This window comes from Oncorhynchus mykiss, chromosome 30, assembly GCF_013265735.2.
Source record: "Oncorhynchus mykiss isolate Arlee chromosome 30, USDA_OmykA_1.1, whole genome shotgun sequence".
NCBI lineage: Eukaryota > Metazoa > Chordata > Actinopteri > Salmoniformes > Salmonidae > Oncorhynchus > Oncorhynchus mykiss.
The window spans coordinates 5,796,054-5,815,008 of NC_050570.1; the positions used below are offsets into that span (position 1 = coordinate 5,796,054).

The window sequence follows — 18,955 nt, forward strand, 5'->3', positions numbered from 1 at the left end:
CTAGTTAGTGAGGTCACAACCACGGTGTGTTACAACAGGGTAGCTAAGCTAACTGTCCTGTTCCCTCAAGGCTAGTTAGTGTGGTCACAACCACAGTGTGTTACAACAGGGTAGCTAAGCTAACTGTCCTGTTCCCTCAAGGCTAGTTAGTGTGGTCACAACCACGGTGTGTTACAACAGGGTAGCTAAGCTAACTGTCCTTTTCCCTCAAGGCTAGTTAGTGTGGTCACAACCTCAGTGTGTTACAACAGGGTAGCTAAGCTAACTGTCCTGTTCCCTCAAGGCTAGTTAGTGTGGTCACAACCACGGTGTGTTACAACAGGGTAGCTAAGCTAACTGTCCTGTTCCCTCAAGGCTAGTTAGTGTGGTCACAACCACGGTGTGTTACAACAGGGTAGCTAAGCTAACTGTCCTGTTCCCTCAAGGCTAGTTAGTGTGGTCACAACCACGGTGTGTTACAACAGGGTAGCTAAGCTAACTGTCCTTTTCCCTCAAGGCTAGTTAGTGTGGTCACAACCTCAGTGTGTTACAACAGGGTAGCTAAGCTAACTGTCCTGTTCCCTCAAGGCTAGTTAGTGTGGTCACAACCACGGTGTGTTACAACAGGGTAGCTAAGCTAACTGTCCTGTTCCCTCAAGGCTAGTTAGTGTGGTCACAACCTCAGTGTGTTACAACAGGGTAGCTAAGCTAACTGTCCTGTTCCCTCAAGGCTAGTTAGTGTGGTCACAACCACGGTGTGTTACAACAGGGTAGCTAAGCTAACTGTCCTGTTCCCTCAAGGCTAGTTAGTGTGGTCACAACCACGGTGTGTTACAACAGGGTAGCTAAGCTAACTGTCCTGTTCCCTCATGGCTAGTTAGTGTGGTCACAACCACAGTGTGTTACAACAGGGTAGCTAAGCTAACTGTCCTGTTCCCTCATGGCTAGTTAGTGTGGTCACAACCACAGTGTGTTACAACAGGGTAGCTAAGCTAACTGTCCTGTTCCCTCATGGCTAGTTAGTGTGGTCACAACCACAGTGTGTTACAACAGGGTAGCTAAGCTAACTGTCCTGTTCCCTCATGGCTAGTTAGTGTGGTCACAACCACAGTGTGTTACAACAGGGTAGCTAAGCTAACTGTCCTGTTCCCTCAAGGCTAGTTAGTGTGGTCACAACCTCAGTGTGTTACAACAGGGTAGCTAAGCTAACTGTCCTGTTTCCTCAAGGCTAGTTAGTGTGGTCACAACCACAGTGTGTTACAACAGGGTAGCTAAGCTAACTGTCCTATTCCCTCAAGGCTAGTTAGTGTGGTCACAACCACAGTGTGTTACAACAGGGTAGCTAAGCTAACTGTCCCGTTCCCTCAAGGCTAGTTAGTGTGGTCACAACCACAGTGTGTTACAACAGGGTAGCTAAGCTAACTGTCCTGTTCCCTCAAGGCTAGTTAGTGTGGTCACAACCACAGTGTGTTTCAACAGGGTAGCTAAGCTAACTGTCCTATTCCCTCAAGGCTAGTTAGTGTGGTCACAACCACAGTGTGTTACAACAGGGTAGCTAAGCTAACTGTCCTGTTCCCTCAAGGCTAGTTAGTGTGGTCACAACCACAGTGTGTTTCAACAGGGTAGCTAAGCTAACTGTCCTATTCCCTCAAGGCTAGTTAGTGTGGTCACAACCACGGTGTGTTACAACAGGGTAGCTAAGCTAACTGTCCTGTTCCCTCAAGGCTAGTTAGTGTGGTCACAACCACGGTGTGTTACAACAGGGTAGCTAAGCTAACTGTCCTATTCCCTCAAGGCTAGTTAGTGTGGTCACAACCACGATATATTACAACAGGGTAGCTAAGCTAACTGTCCTGTTCCCTCAAGGCTAGTTAGTGTGGTCACAACCACAGTGTGTTTCAACAGGGTAGCTAAGCTAACTGTCCTGTTCCCTCATGGCTAGTTAGTGTGGTCACAACCACAGTGTGTTTCAACAGGGTAGCTAAGCTAACTGTCCTGTTCCCTCAAGGCTAGTTAGTGTGGTCACAACCACAGTGTGTTTCAACAGGGTAGCTAAGCTAACTGTCCTGTTCCCTCATGGCTAGTTAGTGTGGTCACAATCACAGTGTGTTACAACAGGGTAGCTAAGCTAACTGTCCTGTTCCCTCAAGGCTAGTTAGTGTGGTCACAACCACAGTGTGTTTCAACAGGGTAGCTAAGCTAACTGTCCTGTTTCCTCAAGGCTAGTTAGTGTGGTCACAACCACAGTGTGTTACAACAGGGTAGCTAAGCTAACTGTCCTGTTCCCACTCTTTCTCCTTCTTGCCTTCTTTTCCCTGTGATGGATTGAATAGTGTATCATCCCGGTGTAGCCGTACGACAACAGGTTTGGAGAACTATTGCTGTCATGATGCATGGTGTGCTGTGTCACACGTCATTATCCCCATCGATCCTCCCACTGTCTGTCACTGTGTTCGTGGGAGTCTAGTTTTAGTCTAGAAATTGCTGTTTTGTCCGATCTTCAAAAAAAAAAAAAATTCCCGGAGCTGTTTTAAGCCCCCAAAACGCATGTTCACCTTAAACTACCACACCAATATTAAAAAGGTCATCTTTAACAAACAACACTTCTAATTTCCTCTCATACCCATTGGCATGTGCGTATTCGAGTTTTAAACCACTTTAACCCAGTTTCAATGAGATATTATTACCACCTGGTCATTTGAGATGTGTTGCAAGGAAGATCATTCGCTTAATGAATGATTTTATATTGATTTCTCCTATTAGTTCTTCACAAGCAGCCACGGGAAGTGTGTCTGTGTCTCCTCCAACTGGGAAGGATAGCATCTCGGTAAGAAAGAATTGATGAGGGATTTTTTCCCCTTATTGTTCATTTAAAAAATGATTCAATTAAAATGCCTTCAATATCAATTGAATTTGTATGTATGTTTATATATTATATACATGTGTATTTAAATAGAAGTTTAATTAACCTTTTGATGACATCCTGTCAGAGACGATTATCCTCAGTCTGTAAAAATATCAAACCTAAAGGAGTGAGGTAGTCCCACTCCTAAAATATTTTACATTTTTTGGATTGAGAGAGTGATGAAACAACAGTGGGCCAGATTCAACCCCATTCTGCAGTGGTATAGATAATCTGTGTGATGAAACTGCAGTGGGCCAGATTCAACTCCATGCTGCAGTGGTATATAGATCCGAAAAACAGTGGCTTTGACTGCCAGACCACCACCCTAGGCCACTTTAAACCATTGCATTGTTGAATACTTGTTTCTGATTGGCTTGAAGGGCATTCTAGGGCTTTATTTTCCTTTAGTAACACAGTATATTTTCACGATAGAACATTTATGAACTATAGCCTTTTTAATTCTATGTTCGAGCTGCTTTTGAAAATCAAAAGTCGAATTGATAATAATATTGACATTGTTGAATTCGATTTTCATAATAGCAAGCTAGGTTTGGTTATCTAAACTAGCAAGTCTGTTTGGTTACGACGGCAACTACTGTAGCTATCTAAATTAACTTGTTAGCTACTTCGGTTGCTGTTGAACACATTTCTACCGGCAAATGTGTTAAATTATAGTCATGGTATAAAAGAGATGGGAAATAATGCAACTCCGTGAAAGGTCATTTCCTCTCAGCTGGCGCGTTGTGGAACACACCTTCCACGTTGTTTATTAATCTCTGATGACGCGTTGTGGAACACACCTTCCACGTTGTTTATTATTCTCTGATGACGCGTTGTGGAACACACCTTCCACGTTGTTTATGTTGTGGAACACACCTTCCACGTTGTTTATGTTGTGGAACTCACCTTCCACGTTGTTTATTATTCTCAGCTGGCGCGTTGTGGAACACACCTTCCACGTTGTTTATTAATCTCTGATGAGGCGTTGTGGAACACACCTTCCACGTTGTTTATTAATCTCTGATGAGGCGTTGTGGAACACACCTTCCACGTTGTTTATTAATCTCTGATGAGGCGTTGTGGAACACACCTTCCACGTTGTTTATGTTGTGGAACACACCTTCCACGTTGTTTATGTTGTGGAACTCACCTTCCACGTTGTTTATTATTCTCAGCTGGCGCGTTGTGGAACACACCTTCCACGTTGTTTATGTTGTGGAACTCACCTTCCACGTTGTTTATGTTGTGGAACTCACCTTCCACGTTGTTTATTATTCTCAGCTGGCGCGTTGTGGAACACACCTTCCACGTTGTTTATTATTCTCTGATGACGCGTTGTGGAACACACCTTCCACGTTGTTTATTATTCTCTGATGAGGCGTTGTGGAACACACCTTCCACGTTGTTTATTATTCTCTGATGACGCGTTGTGGAACACACCTTCCACGTTGTTTATTAATCTCTGATGAGGCGTTGTGGAACACACCTTCCACGTTGTTTATTAATCTCTGATGACGCGTTGTGGAACACACCTTCCACGTTGTTTATTATTCTCTGATGACGCGTTGTGGAACACACCTTCCACGTTGTTTATTATTCTCTGATGACGCGTTGTGGAAAACACCTTCCACGCTGTTTATGTTGTGGAACACACCTTCCACGTTGTTTATTCTCTGATGACGCGTTGTGGAACACACCTTCCACGTTGTTTATTATTCTCTGATGACGCGTTGTGGAAAACACCTTCCACGCTGTTTATGTTGTGGAACACACCTTCCACGTTGTTTATTATTCTCTGATGACGCGTTGTGGAAAACACCTTCCACGTTGTTTATTATTCTCTGATGACGCGTTGTGGAAAACACCTTCCACGCTGTTTATGTTGTGGAACACACCTTCCACGTTGTTTATTCTCTGATGACACGTTGTGGAACAGACCTTCCACGTTGTTTATTATTCTCTGATGACGCGTTGTGGAAAACACCTTCCACGCTGTTTATGTTGTGGAACACACCTTCCACGTTGTTTATTCTCTGATGACACGTTGTGGAACACACCTTCCACGTTGTTTATTATTCTCTGATGACACGTTGTGGAACACACCTTCCACGTTGTTTATTCTCTGATGACACGTTGTGGAACAGACCTTCCACGTTGTTTATTAATCTCTGATGACGCGTTGTGGAACTCACCTTCCACGTTGTTTATTATTCTCTGATGACGCGTTGTGGAACACACCTTCCACGTTGTTTATTAATCTCTGATGACGCGTTGTGGAACACACCTTCCACGTTGTTTATTAATCTCTGATGACGCGTTGTGGAACACACCTTCCACGTTGTTTATTATTCTCTGATGACGCGTTGTGGAACACACCTTCCACGTTGTTTATTAATCTCTGATGACGCGTTGTGGAACACACCTTCCACGTTGTTTATTAATCTCTGATGACGCGTTGTGGAACTCACCTTCCACGTTGTTTATTATTCTCTGATGACACGTTGTGGAACAGACCTTCCACGTTGTTTATTATTCTCTGATGACACGTTGTGGAACACACCTTCCACGTTGTTTATTCTCTGATGACACGTTGTGGAACACACCTTACCCGTTGGTAATGATTTTCCATAGAACGCATAGCCCCTCGTTGATTATCCCTTAAGTAATGTATACCTTAATGTAAACTGATTTTCCAATGGTCTCATTCTTTAGGTACAACGTGGAGCCTCCTTGGCTTATCAAGCTGGAGAAGGAGATAGAACAGGAGGAGATAGCACCCCTACCTTCACCTGTCTCCCACTCTCCATCCCCCTCTCCAACCCCCTCTCCAACCCCCCCATCCTCCTCTCCTTCCAAGTGCTCGTCGTCCAAGTGCTCGTCGTCTAGCCAGAAGAGCACAGGGAAGCTGTTGGATGATGCAGTGAGTTGGGTGGAATGCTGAACTGCTGAACTTTTTCATGGATATTTCTGGGAATTACCAGTAATTTGTGGTGGTTTTCGACCCTTATTGACCTCCCTACTCGTCTGGTGTTTAACTATAACACAAATCCCCACAAGAATAGTAAACAAACAAGACATTTGACCAACTGGGGATATTTTATTAGTCCCCACAACGTCAAATTCTATTTTTAGAGGGTTAAGGTTAAGAATTAGGGTTAATGTTGTTGTTGTTGGGGGAGGCCTGAGAGAGGTGCTGATTCTGGAGGTAGGCTGCTCATATGACTGTTACATGGAGTCAACCTTTTCTGACAAGATGCTTAAATACCAGCCCCTCATCACCCCTGAACAGACCTTTTCTGAGGAGCTGCTTAAATTCCAGCCCCTCATCACACCTGAACAGCCTTGGATATCAGTGCAGGCTTGCTGTGTTGATATTGATATTGATATTGGGAAGTCTGGGTCATGTTAACAGGCTGACAGTGGCTGGCCTTCAGATTGCAGTCTGGGTCATGTTAACAGGCTGACTGTACCTGGCCTTCAGATAGCATTCTGGGCCATGTTTACAGGCTGACTGTGCCTGGCCTTCAGATAGCAGTCTGGGCCATGTTTACAGGCTGACTGTACCTGGCCTTCAGATAGCAGTCTGGGCCATGTTTACAGGCAGATTGTACCTGACCTTCAGATAACAGTCTGGGCCATGTCCACAGGCTGACAGTACCTGGCCTTCAGATAGCAGGCCTACATCAGATGAGGATAGAGATGTACTGCTCTGTATTAGCAGTCATGGGCAGCCTTGCTGTGTGGAGGAGAAGGTGCAGTCTGTTTCCCCAGTGTTCCAGAAGGTGCTGTCTGGTTCCCATGGGTTCCAGAAGCTGCTGTCTGGTTCCCTAGTGTTCCAGAAGGTGCCGTCTGTTTCCCCAGTGTTCCAGAAGGTGCTGTCTGTTGCCCCAGGGGTTCCAGAAGGTGCTGTCTGTTTCCCCAGGGGTTCCAGAAGGTGCTGTCTGTTTCCCCAGGGGTTCCAGAAGGTGCTGTCTGTTTCCCCAGGGGTTCCAGAAGGTGCTGTCTGTTTCCCCAGGGGTTCCAGAAGGTGCTGTCTGTTTCCCCAGGGGTACAGATATCTGTCCTAAAATGTGAGTGTGTGTGTGTGTGTGTGTGTGTGTGTGTGTGTGTGTGTGTGTGTGTGTGTGTGTGTGTGTGTGTGTGTGTGTGTCAGGTGAAGCATTTCTCGGAGGACTCTCCCTGCAAGTGTCCCAATAAGTTCTGTGTGGAGAGACAGGCCCAGGGCCGCTACCGCGTTGGAGAGAAGATGCTCTTCATCAGGGTGGGTGGAACACATCACACACACACATCACACACGTCAAACACATCTCACACACACACACCGTGTAGGATAGAAGATGCTATTCATCAGGGTGGGTGCAACACATCACACACACACATCACACACGTCAAACACATCACACACACACACCGTGTAGGAGAGAAGATGCTATTCATCAGGGTTGGTTGCAACACATCACACACACACACACACATCAAACACACACACACCGTGTAGGAGAGAAGATGCTATTCACCGGGGTGGGTGACACCTCATCTTTATAACTTGTTACACAATAACCTTGTTTTTGTTTGTTTAAAGGGGGAACTCCACTTCCCTTTGGTATTTTTTGTTGTTGTTTGTAGAGACGGTGTGAAATGGAGGGTTAACCGGTGAACGAACCTCTGGAACAAGAACCTTGTTTTTCTAACATGATTTTCTAGTTACACACGGTTCAGCCACTTAGCTCGCAGGCAGCTGGACTTTCAATTGGGCGTGGACAGTCCCTGCCTGAAGTAACTTTGACCAAATGTTTTGGGTTTAGGGTGGGATCAAATCTGAAGCATTGAAAACTGGTGTAAATGATTTACTGTACGTGATTTACACTGGGGTTGTGTTGTTACATATTGCTGTGGATATTCCCATGTGAACAAATACTATGGGATACTATAGTACTTACTATAGAATTCCATTGTAAACTCATAGAATTCTATTGTAAACTCATAGAATTCTATTGTAAACTCATAGAATTCTATTGTAAACTCATAGAATTCTATTGTAAACTCATATAATTCTATTGTAAACTGTAGTATACTATAGTACTTACTATAGAATTATATTGTAAACTCATAGAATTCTATTGTAAACTCATATAATTATATTGTAAACTGTAGTATACTATAGTACTTACTATAGAATTATAATGTAAACTGTAGTATACTATACTACATACTGTAGTATTCCTCGATCATGTGTAGTACTTACTATAAAATGTACGTATTCTACAGTATAGACTTAATCTCGGGCCTAACAACACCATGTCAATATATCCTCCAAACACTAGCTTTACGGGCATTATCACCTAATTGTAGTATGCTACGCTAAAATACTACAGTATTATCCACACACAAAAAAACACAGTAGTAAAAACTACAGTAATGTCCGCAAAAACACTACACTTTTCCCCTCCGTATCCCAACTTGTACCACTCGTAAGGGAGGAAACCTACATGGCAAATCTAGACCATATGTTGTGTTCCCTATAGGTTACAGAGAAGAGCAGAAGCTCTGAACTCTCCTGTCAGAACCCAGACCTACCTACAAACATACAGGTTATGGAACATTTGGCTAATTTTTGGTTTTCTCCAGTTGTTTTCCTCAAGGAGAATGTCCCCCACACTTCTATGTCAAAGATAATTAAACCAAAATACTACAGCAATGTCCCCAAAAATCCTACAGTAATTACTAGAGTATATTACAGTATGCAAAAACACTACAGTAAATATTACAGTATAGTCCAATTCACAAAAACACTACCTTCATTACCATAGTATATTGTATACTATTTTTTTTCCCACTACATTATTTATACTATAGTTAACTTTTTGTGGACTTCATTCAGTGAATTCAATAAAATAAAACAAATAAACATATATTTAACCTTTATTTAACCTTTAACTAGGCAAGTCAGTTAAGAACAAATTCTTATTCACAATGACGGCCTACCCCTCCGGCCAAACCCGGACGACGCTGGGCCAATTGTGCGGTGCCCTATGGGACTCCCAATCACGGCCGGTTGTGATACAGCCTGGATTTGAACCAGGGTGTCTCTAGTGATGCCTCTGGGACTGAGATGCAGTGCCTTAGACCGCTGCACCACTCGGGAGCCCCAGCATATAAATAGAGTAGACCTATAGTACAGTATAATATAATATTTGTTTATATAAGTTAACAAGCCAGGTATGAATATGGATTGTACGCTGTCTATAGAATCTCTTACTTACTTAGGCCCATTGCTCCTCAGTGTCCTCAGGGACTACAGACGGCTGTTGAATGACTCATCCTATTCTGTCCCCATTGCAAACCCACTCTTTTCTCATTGTTCTGAGATTTGATGAGTCTGAATTGAATGAGTCTGAATTGAATGAGTGAATTGAATGAGTCTGAATTGAATGAGTCTGGATTTTAGTTGACCCAATGTTTCGCCCACAGACGTCATTGTTTTATTGTTCTGTCCCCTTTTTTTGTCCGGGTTTTTATCTAGGCTGGATTATATTGGGGATTTCAGTTCACCAACAATAAGGTTCTTTATCTCAATGTAAGGTCACAGGCCGTGTCCCAAACGGCACCCTATTCTCTCTACAGTACACTACTTTAGACCAGATTCCCTGGTCAAAAATAGTGCACTAACTAAATGGGTGCCGTTTGGAACAATACCACGTTCATACCGTTACAGCCACGGTGCCACATTGCAGTGTGTTGATATTTGGACTGTGTGGATGACAGACGTCCATTGTCCCTGCTGGTAGCAGCTCCTTTGCTGCTATGAGGCTTCATTTACTGGTGAATGGTATTCCAACTATGTCTGTCTCGAGGCCAAGAGGCCAACCCATGGAGATATATATATATATATATATATATATATAAGGACTCCTCCTTGTATTGTCCATGCAAAAACGGGTTCTATCCATCTAGACTCCGGTGTCTATCTCTATGGGTCAGCCAGGGTTGATGTGGTTCTGGTTCACCCACTGTACTGGGAGATGAGAGCCCTCCAGTTCAATCCAACAGGCTTGATAAATAGTCCATAGGATTAGAAAAGATGCTTGAGGATAATGCTATTATTGTTGCCATGGCGCTAACGGCGCTTATAAATCAATAATCCTCCCCGTTTACATAAAATATGATTTTCTTATGCAGCTAAATAAATACTGTACCTCAAACAGACCGTACAAAAAGCACCTTGAGCGAATGAAGTCTATTGACAAGTACAGATTGGTTGAGGTAGCATTGGTGCCCTTGGGATCTGTGGTTACTTGGCAACCTCCAACCAGGATTCACACCTCTGAGAACGAGGATGCTGTGGAAGGAGGAACTGGACTGTGGTTCGAGATGTGCTGACAATCCGCTCTAGAAAGAGCCTCTACTGGGTAGTGCAGCTTCTGTATGGACAACTGGATCACAACTGGAGAATAGGACAGGTTCTGTATGTTAGCCCGGTTTTCTCCGGACCAGTGTTCAGCGTCTGAAATAAACCTTTTGCTCCGATTTAGTGCCATTCTACTGACAGATATCTGAAATACACAGTGAACATCAGAGCACTGATCATAACATGAACATCACAAAACAAAGAAGGACGTGTACGAGGAGAAAAAATATCCACCAAAATTACCATCCAGTGTCTATCTATCTGGAAGCACGCTTTCCCCTTAGAAAATATGTTCTACCGTGCAAAATGTGAATACCCAGCATTCTCTGACTGCCTTTTGTACGATAGACAGTGCTTCTTTCAACCATATGGGAGAGTTGCTGAGCAACCAAGGACAAGTAACAAACGGAGGCAAGAGTCTTGATTCTTCTTTGTCCATGGCTGTTTATATTAGAATCCCAAGAATGCACCTCTTAGATTCTAGAGCGTTGGATGGAATGGAACATCTGCTACTGTGTGTTTTTATATGTGAGCTTCCTGCTAGACAATTCCAGCAGTTCATAGGTGTGACCCTCAACCTCTCACTCTAGGTTCTCAGCACAGCGCTCTGCCTTCACTGAGAGAGATGGTTTCATTAAAATTCCTGCAGAGTGGTAACGCCCTCTCCCTTTCTCACCCTCTCTCTTGCTTTCCCCCTCTCCCTCTCTCTCTCCCCCTCCCCCTCTCGTTCTCTCTCTCCACTCTGCCTCTTCTCTAATAAAATGCATTGCTGACAGGTCAGAAATATCCTCCTTTGCTAGGAGAGAAATTAGTTTTCCGCCCACAGTCATCTGAAGACAAAATAAAACGTGTTGTGGTGCATTGGAATCATGTCCTTCAGGAGAAAAGCCAAGGGTGTAGGCTTATACAAAGCTGGTCCCTCATCCTCCAGCAAAAAGCCAAGGATGTAGGCTGAGTGTAGTGTACAGTATATAGAAGAATTAATACCCTGTCCCTTGGCCTTCCACAAGCAGTCAGTCTGTGGAGAATGACCTTCTCAGCCCTTCTCAGTAAATTAATGTGTTGTACCTTTACTGATGGGACTGACCAGTCTGAAACTTTGAGAACACAGGAGGCCACCAGGCCACCCCCAGGCTCCCCTCTCTCTGCTGGGTGCAGATCTAGCTGGGGTCCCCCTGTCTCCCAGCACCATAGATTCATTATTGAAAAGGCCTCTGTACCAAAAGCCCATTATATTCCCTAGTCACAGAGCCTTGGGGAAAATATTGTCATGATTGGAACCACTGCCCTGCCAATGGACTGTTGATTGATTCTGTTAAATGTTTGATGTTATTATATTATGCTGCTGGAGGCTTGACAGAGAGAAAACTACATGCACTATCAATCAAATGTATTTATAAAGCCCTTGTTACATCAACCATTTCCACAAAGTGCTATACAGAAAACCAGCCGAAAACCCCAAACAGCAAGAGGGTTTAATTACAATTCCTCCAGAGTAGTAACTCCCTCTCTCTTGCTCTCCCCCTCTCTCGCTCTCCCTTTCCCCCCCTCTCTCTCTCTCCCTTTCTCTCTCTCGCTCTCCCTTTCTCTCTCTCCTCTCTCCTAACTCTCTCCTCTCTCTCTCCCCATCTCTCTCAAATTCAAATTCAAGCTGCTTTATTGGCATGAAAAACATTGTGTCAATATTGCCAAAGCAACAATGTATACAATATACATTGTAACAAAAGTGTAAATGATAGCAAATAATAATATAAAATGGTAGTAAATAATAATACAAAAATAAATACAATAAAATGGTAACAGTCTACAGTAAACATTAATAATTATAGTAATAACAATAATAGTAATAATAAGTAAGTTACTGTTTACTATGCAGATGTTATTATTCAGTGTCCCTCAGGCTATGGCAGGAAAATACATATTTGGCTGCAAGCAGTCACTCTCTCCCACTCTCTCTCTCTCTCCCTTTCTCTCCCCTCCCCCCTCTCTCTCTCTCTCTCTCTCTCCCTTTCTCTCTCTCCTCTCTCCTAACTCTATCTCCTCTCTCTCTCTCTCCCCATCTACATGACCAAAAGTATGTGGACACCTGCACATAAAACATCTCATTCCAAATTGAATGGGCATTAATATGGAGTTGGTCCCCCCTTTTCTGCTACAACATCATCCACTTTTCTGGGAAGGCTTTCCACTAGATTTTGGAACATTGATGCAGGGACTTGCTTCCATTCAGCCACAAGAGCATTAGTGACGTCGGGCACTTGATTTCAGGCGATTAGTCCTGGCTCGCAGTCGACGTTCCAATTCATGCCAAAGGCATTCGATGGGGTTGAGGTCAGGGCTCTGTGCAGGCCAGTCAAGTTCTTCCACACCGATCTCAACAAACCATTTCTGTATGGACCTCGCTTTTGTGCTGAAACAATAAAGGGCTTTCCCTGAACTGTTGCCACAAAGTTGAAAGCACAGAATCGTTTAGATTGTAATTGTATGTTGTAGCGTTAAGATTTCCCTTCACTGGAACTAAGGAGCCTGAACCATGAAAAACAACCCCTGACCATTATTCCTCCTCCACCAAACTTTACAGTTGGCAATATGCATTTGGGCAGGTAGCATTCTCTTGGCATTCGCCACACTCAGATTAATCTGTCGGACTGCCATGAGGTGAAGCGTGATTCATCAAATCTGTAAATAGCTCATCCAACTACCTCATCCCCATATTATTACTTACCCTCTTGCTCTTTTGCACCCCAGTATCTCTACTTGCACATTCATCTTCTGCACATCTATCACTCCAGTGTTTAATTGCTAAAATGTAATTACTTCTTCAATACGGCCTATTTATTGCCTTACCTCCCTAATCTTACCTAATTTGCACACACTGTATATAGATTTTTCCCTATTGTGTTATTGACTGTACGTTTGTTTATTCCACGTGTAACTCTGTGTTGTTGTTTGTGTCTCACTGCTTAGATTTATCTTGGCCAGGTCGCAGTTGTAAATGAGAACTTGTTCTCAACTGGCCTACTTGGTTAAATAAAGGTGAAATAAACAATAAATAAATAAACTCCAGAGAATGCATTTCCACTGCTCCAGTCCAATGGCGGCAAACTTTACACCACTCTAGCCGATGCTTGGCATCGCGCATGGTGATCTTAGGCTTGTATGCGGCTGCTCGGCCATGGAAACCCATTTCATGAAGCTCCCGACGAACAGTTCTTGTGCTGACATTGCTTCCAGAGGCAGTTTGGAACTCGGCAGTGAGTGTTTTAACTGAGGACAGACTATTTTTACACCCTATGCGCATCAGCACTATGCGGTCCCATTCTGTGAGATTGTGTGGCCTACCATTTTGATGCTGAGCCGTTGTTGCTCCTAGACATTTCCACTTCACAATAACAGCACTTACAGTTGACCGGGAAAGCTCTGTCAGGGCAAAAAAATGTGACAAACTTACTTGTTGGAAAGGTGGCATCCTATGACGGTGCCACGTTGAAAGTCACTGAGCTCTTCAGTACGGGCCCTTCCACTGCCAATGTTTGTCTATGGAGATTGCATGGCTGTGTGCTCGATTTTATACACCCGTCAGCAACGGGTGTGGCTGAAATAGCCAAATCCACTCATTTGAAGGTGTGTCCACATACTTTTGTCTATATAGTGTATATGGGTGTGGGGAACACTCTCTTACTTTCTTCCTCTCAGACCTGATTAAGTGTACCTTGTTGTGTTTGGCCATCAGTCAGCAACAATCAGCAGTATGCCTGCACTGGGTCAAACTGGTACTTCCTGTCAGTGACAACTCTAAATGTTCAGCTTCTGATCTGTTATCTTGTTGTTTATCACACCATTCGTAGAATTCATATTCCCTTGCAGTTAAAAACACAACGTTTGAGGCTATGGAGATTTTGTTATTTTGTGTGTTTGGTTTTGCTATATATATTAAAACAATGAAAATTTGGACAATTGGGGACATTTCTCCCGGTCTGCACAAGGGAGAAAAAAAGGCTATTTTAGGCTTAGGTTTTGGATGGGAATCAATTGTTTGGTTCCAACAAGGATAGTAAAGACAAATGTTTGTGTCTGATGACAATATATTTTTTATTTCCCTCTCCTGCCATTTATTGGTGTGGCGTTAGAGGTTGCCATGGTACCCAACCCACCCAGAAAATGTGCAGCATGTGGCAGGCAGCATGAGCGAATAAACAGTTGTAATTTAAATAAACAGAATGTTGCTGTATAAAATTCAGCCCGCATTACAATGTATTGGTGAACGCACAGCATGTTGATTTCTAGTTTTGAGTCATTTATTAGTGAAAAGGAATCCAACAATGCCATTGTTAATGATGTGCAAATATTGTACTGAACAAAAATATGAAAAATGGAACATGCAACAATTTCAAAGATTTTACTGAGTTACATTTCATATATTAGGAAATCAGTCAATTGAAATAAATAAATTAGGCCCTAATCTATGGATTTCACATGACTGGGCAGGGGTGCAGCCGTGGGTGGGCAGAGCCCCACTCACTTGAGAGACTGGCCCACCCACATTGGAGCAAGGCCCAGCCAATCAGAATTAGTTTTTCCCAACAAGAGGGCTTTATTACAGACAGAAATACACCCTCAGTTTCATCAGCTGTCAAGGGTGGCTGGTCTCAGGCGATCCCTCGGGGAGGGGGGGAAGAGTCGAAGCTGGATGTGGAGACCCTGGGTTAGCGTGGTTACACGTGGTCTGCGGTTGTGAGGCCTGTTGGACGTACTGCCGAATTCTCTAAAAGGATATATAATAGGAGGTTTATGGTAGAGAACTTAACATTCAATGCTCTGGTGGACATTCCTGCAGTCAGCATACCAATTTGCCCACTCCCTCAACACTTGAGACATCTGTGGCATTGTGTTGTGTGACAAAACTGCACGTTTTAGAGTGGCCTTTTATTGTCCCCCGGCACAAGGTGCACCTGTGTAATCATGTTATTTTAATCAGCTTCTTGATATGCCACATCTGTCAGGTGGATGGATTATCGTGACAAAGGAGAACACACTGGTGAGAAATAAGATTTTTGTGCATATGGAAAATATCTAGATTATTTTATTTCAGCTCATGAAACATGGGACCAATACTTTACATGTTGTGTATTTTGTTCAGTGTTGTAGGACTAGCTATTAATTATCAGGTAGAACAGAAAATCAGCAGTACTCTAGACCTCCAGGATCTGATTTGAATATCCCTGTACTACACCACGAAATGATATTGTCAGCTAAAGATTATCCCAGTTTTGTACATATGTTTGTTATTCGCCTTGCCTGGGATAAAGCAGAACACACATGTTAATTTGTGAACACTGAATGGACAATAATGTAATCTTCTTCTCCTAGATGCTACACAACAAGCATGTGATGGTGCGTGTGGGAGGAGGCTGGGAGACCTTTGAAAGTTACCTTCTGAAACACGACCCATGTCGGATGCTCCAGATCTCCAGAGTGGAGGGGAAGACCTCTCCCATGTCCTCCAAGGACCTCACCCCACCCCACCCCAAAAATTAAAGATGGCCACACCCCACTGCAGCAACGAGTAAAGATGGCCGCACCCCACCGCAGCAACGAGTAAAGATGGCCGCACCCCACCGCAGCAACAAGTAAAGATGGCCGCACCCCACCACAGCAACAAGTAAAGATGGCCGCACACCACCGCAGCAACAAGTAAAGATGGCCGCACCCCACCGCAGCTACAAGTAAAGATGGCCGCACCCCACCGCAGCTACAAGTAAAGATGGCCGCACCCCACCGCAGCAAGAAGTAAAGATGGCCGCACCCCACCGCAGCAAGAAGTAAAGATGGCCGCACACCACCCCAGCAAGAAGATGGCAGCAATTAAACCGCTGAAAACCCTCCCACTTGGTTGCCAACAGATTTTCTCATGGAGTTTTCATTCAATAGGGTTCTCAGTACATTTAACTAAAGCCATCCCTTTAAATACGCTGTGCCTTTAATTAGAATTTTGTCGACAGACTCACTAGAATACATGGAGAGAACAGGTTCAGAATATTAGAGATCAATGGAAGAAAACCATTTATTTCCATCTCCGTTACAACACCAATTGGTGGATTTAAAAATACTCTGATCTTGTATATTATTTAGGGTTTAGGAAAGTATTCTGAACAAAAATATAAAACGCAACATGGCACAATTTAAAAGATTTTGATGAGTTACAGTTTTATATAAGGAAATCAGTCAATTGAAATAAATGCATTGGGCCCTAATCTATGGATATCACATGCCTGGGCAGGGGCACAGCCATGGTTGGGCCGGGAAGGGCATAGGCCCACCCACTTGGGAGCCAGGCCCAGCCAATCAAAATGAAAATTTCCCCCACAAAAGGGCTTTATTACAGACAGAAATACTCCTCCGCACAGCTCTGGTGGACATTCCTGCAACCAGCATGCCAATTGCAATTTAATCAGCTCCTTGATATGCCACACCTGTCAAGTGGATGGATTATCTTGGCAAAGGAGAAATGCTCACTGACAGGGATGTAAACACATTTGTCTACAACAGTTGCGAGAAATAAGATTTGTGTGTATGGGACATTTCTGGGATCTTTAATTTCAGTTCATGAAACCAACACTTTACATGTTGCATTTATATTTTTGTAAAGTGTATTTTGAACAATAAAATAACTTAGGCACAACATATTGGTGAATCAAAAATAGTGATTAGATTCATCCTAAAAATTGACATGAATTTGTTCAAACCATGAAATATTGGAAAGTGAGAAATGTGTACAATAGAGGTTGAACGGTAGTCTATAAATTATACCATAATCCCCACTAATCATGGAACTGTGATGACAACGGTCCAGGCGTCGTGAACCGTACGCCAGGCTAACCTGCTACGGTGTGGTCAGAATTCCACAATGATTCAATCTGGCTACATGTTCTAAATTACTGCACAATTTGTAACACGTTAGGTTAATATGATCTACTACTGCAGGTGATCATCAGGAACAACCACACGAACGTGACAGAGGGAGAGAAAAAGGTAAACTAACGATGTGAAGGAGTGATGCAAAAATGTAATGAAACTAACAGTGACAATGTATGTGGTTATTACCGTGGAGAGCCTATGAAATTACTGTGTGAGAATGGTGTTATTTCTATCGGGGGAAAGAAAGATGTTTCACTTAGAACCGATCGGTTGCTCGACCTTGTTCATTGTTTCATCACGCGTAAAGGTGGAATTAAATCAAGGTTAGAATCTGTAGACTCACCTCTGCCACACCATTTATTTGATCTCCACCCCAAAGGAATATCGGATGAATGGCATGCTATTCTCATGCTTAAATTCAAGGTCAGAAAACGCGTAAGAACCGTTTTATTAAAAAATACATAAAAAAGGCAATTGTCATTTACGCGCGCTCGGGTAGGAATTAACTCCATAATGATTTAGTTATTTGGGATGTGAGACTGTTTATAGATCATCGGTTCCCTTGACGATAGCTAACTGGTGGTTACCAACTACCGGCGCACGAAATGAAGACGTTCATAATGAGGATGTGACTTTATGTATCTGGTCTTGCATCTCTCCTAGATGATGTCGGCCACAGCAGTGATCCGTGCTTGAAGCGGAATAAAAAAACAAAATGCTGGTCCTCATTTAAGATGCCGGCAGCAGTTTAAGGTGCTGGAGTAGTTTACAGATAGATGAGCACCACTCCAACTCATGCAGTGATTGCATCTCTTCTAGATTATGTAAACTACAAAACACACGGTGGGCAGCAGGCTTGAGTTATCCATCATCTGACTTTACGGTCACAAACGACTAGGTTTTATCATGTCACGACGGTCGTTTGGGTGCAATAAATTAACTTAATTCCTGAGAGCAAATTCAACAAAAATGATGCAGGAATGCTAATCTTGTTTCTAACAAATTATTTCAGAACACGTGCTTTGAGGTGGAATGACCCATAAAATATTTTAACCATTTTAATGACAAATGTGATTTATTCTGTTAGAACAATCTACGCAATGAATGACTTTGCCTGGGATTGAGGCTGGAATATGTGGTGTTAAAAGCATGTTTGTTACCTTGGGTACTTCGGTTGTCAGTGATTTTCTTTGTTGGTTCCCTTTGTTGCGAGTGACTGCGTTTGTCTTGTGGAAACGTAACAATTGAATGAATTCTAGAATAGTTTAAAAGGGGTTCAGACACCCACTGAAAGTTGGCACAGCCACTACTAGTAAGGGGCTCTAGCAGACAGCCATCATGGATGCACACCTACATTTGCCACTGAAAAAAAAAACACAGCAACTTAGAATAGGTAGTAAAAAGACTACGGAGCGAAAACAAGCAGGGAAACCAAAACGCAGCCTTTCAAATTTAAGTTGAACTCGCACCTCAGCTGATGTAGCCCTCAAGTTCAACTGGAGCACTGGGCCAGACAGTCCTACGTAGAACCTGGGCCAAACGATTGAAACACCTTCCCACTGAGATGGCAACCAGCACAGTTGTAACTGACAAGGTGACAATCGGTGCACCCAATGGGCTAAAAGTCAAGGGGGTAAAAACCTGTAAGAGAACATACTGTAATCACTGTAATGGGTATATTCTGAACTAGTGAGTGATTGTTTTCCCCATAAATATGCAGCTACACTACATAAGTCATGGCTAGA

The 18,955-nt window shown here is 43.2% G+C and overlaps 1 protein-coding gene across 1 annotated transcript in view; it reads left to right on the top strand.

The window, feature by feature from the left end:
- Positions 1-16,546, top strand: part of LOC110522702 (growth arrest-specific protein 2) — a 47,755-nt gene extending 31,209 nt beyond the window's left edge. The window contains exons 5-8 of the mRNA XM_036968995.1: positions 2,743-2,806; positions 5,597-5,804; positions 7,038-7,145; positions 15,663-16,546. Of these exons, the coding sequence (XP_036824890.1) occupies positions 2,743-2,806; positions 5,597-5,804; positions 7,038-7,145; positions 15,663-15,830 (548 nt within the window). The 3' untranslated portion in view covers positions 15,831-16,546. The remainder of the gene's footprint in view (positions 1-2,742; positions 2,807-5,596; positions 5,805-7,037; positions 7,146-15,662) is intronic.
- Positions 16,547-18,955: the final 2,409 nt, after the last annotated feature.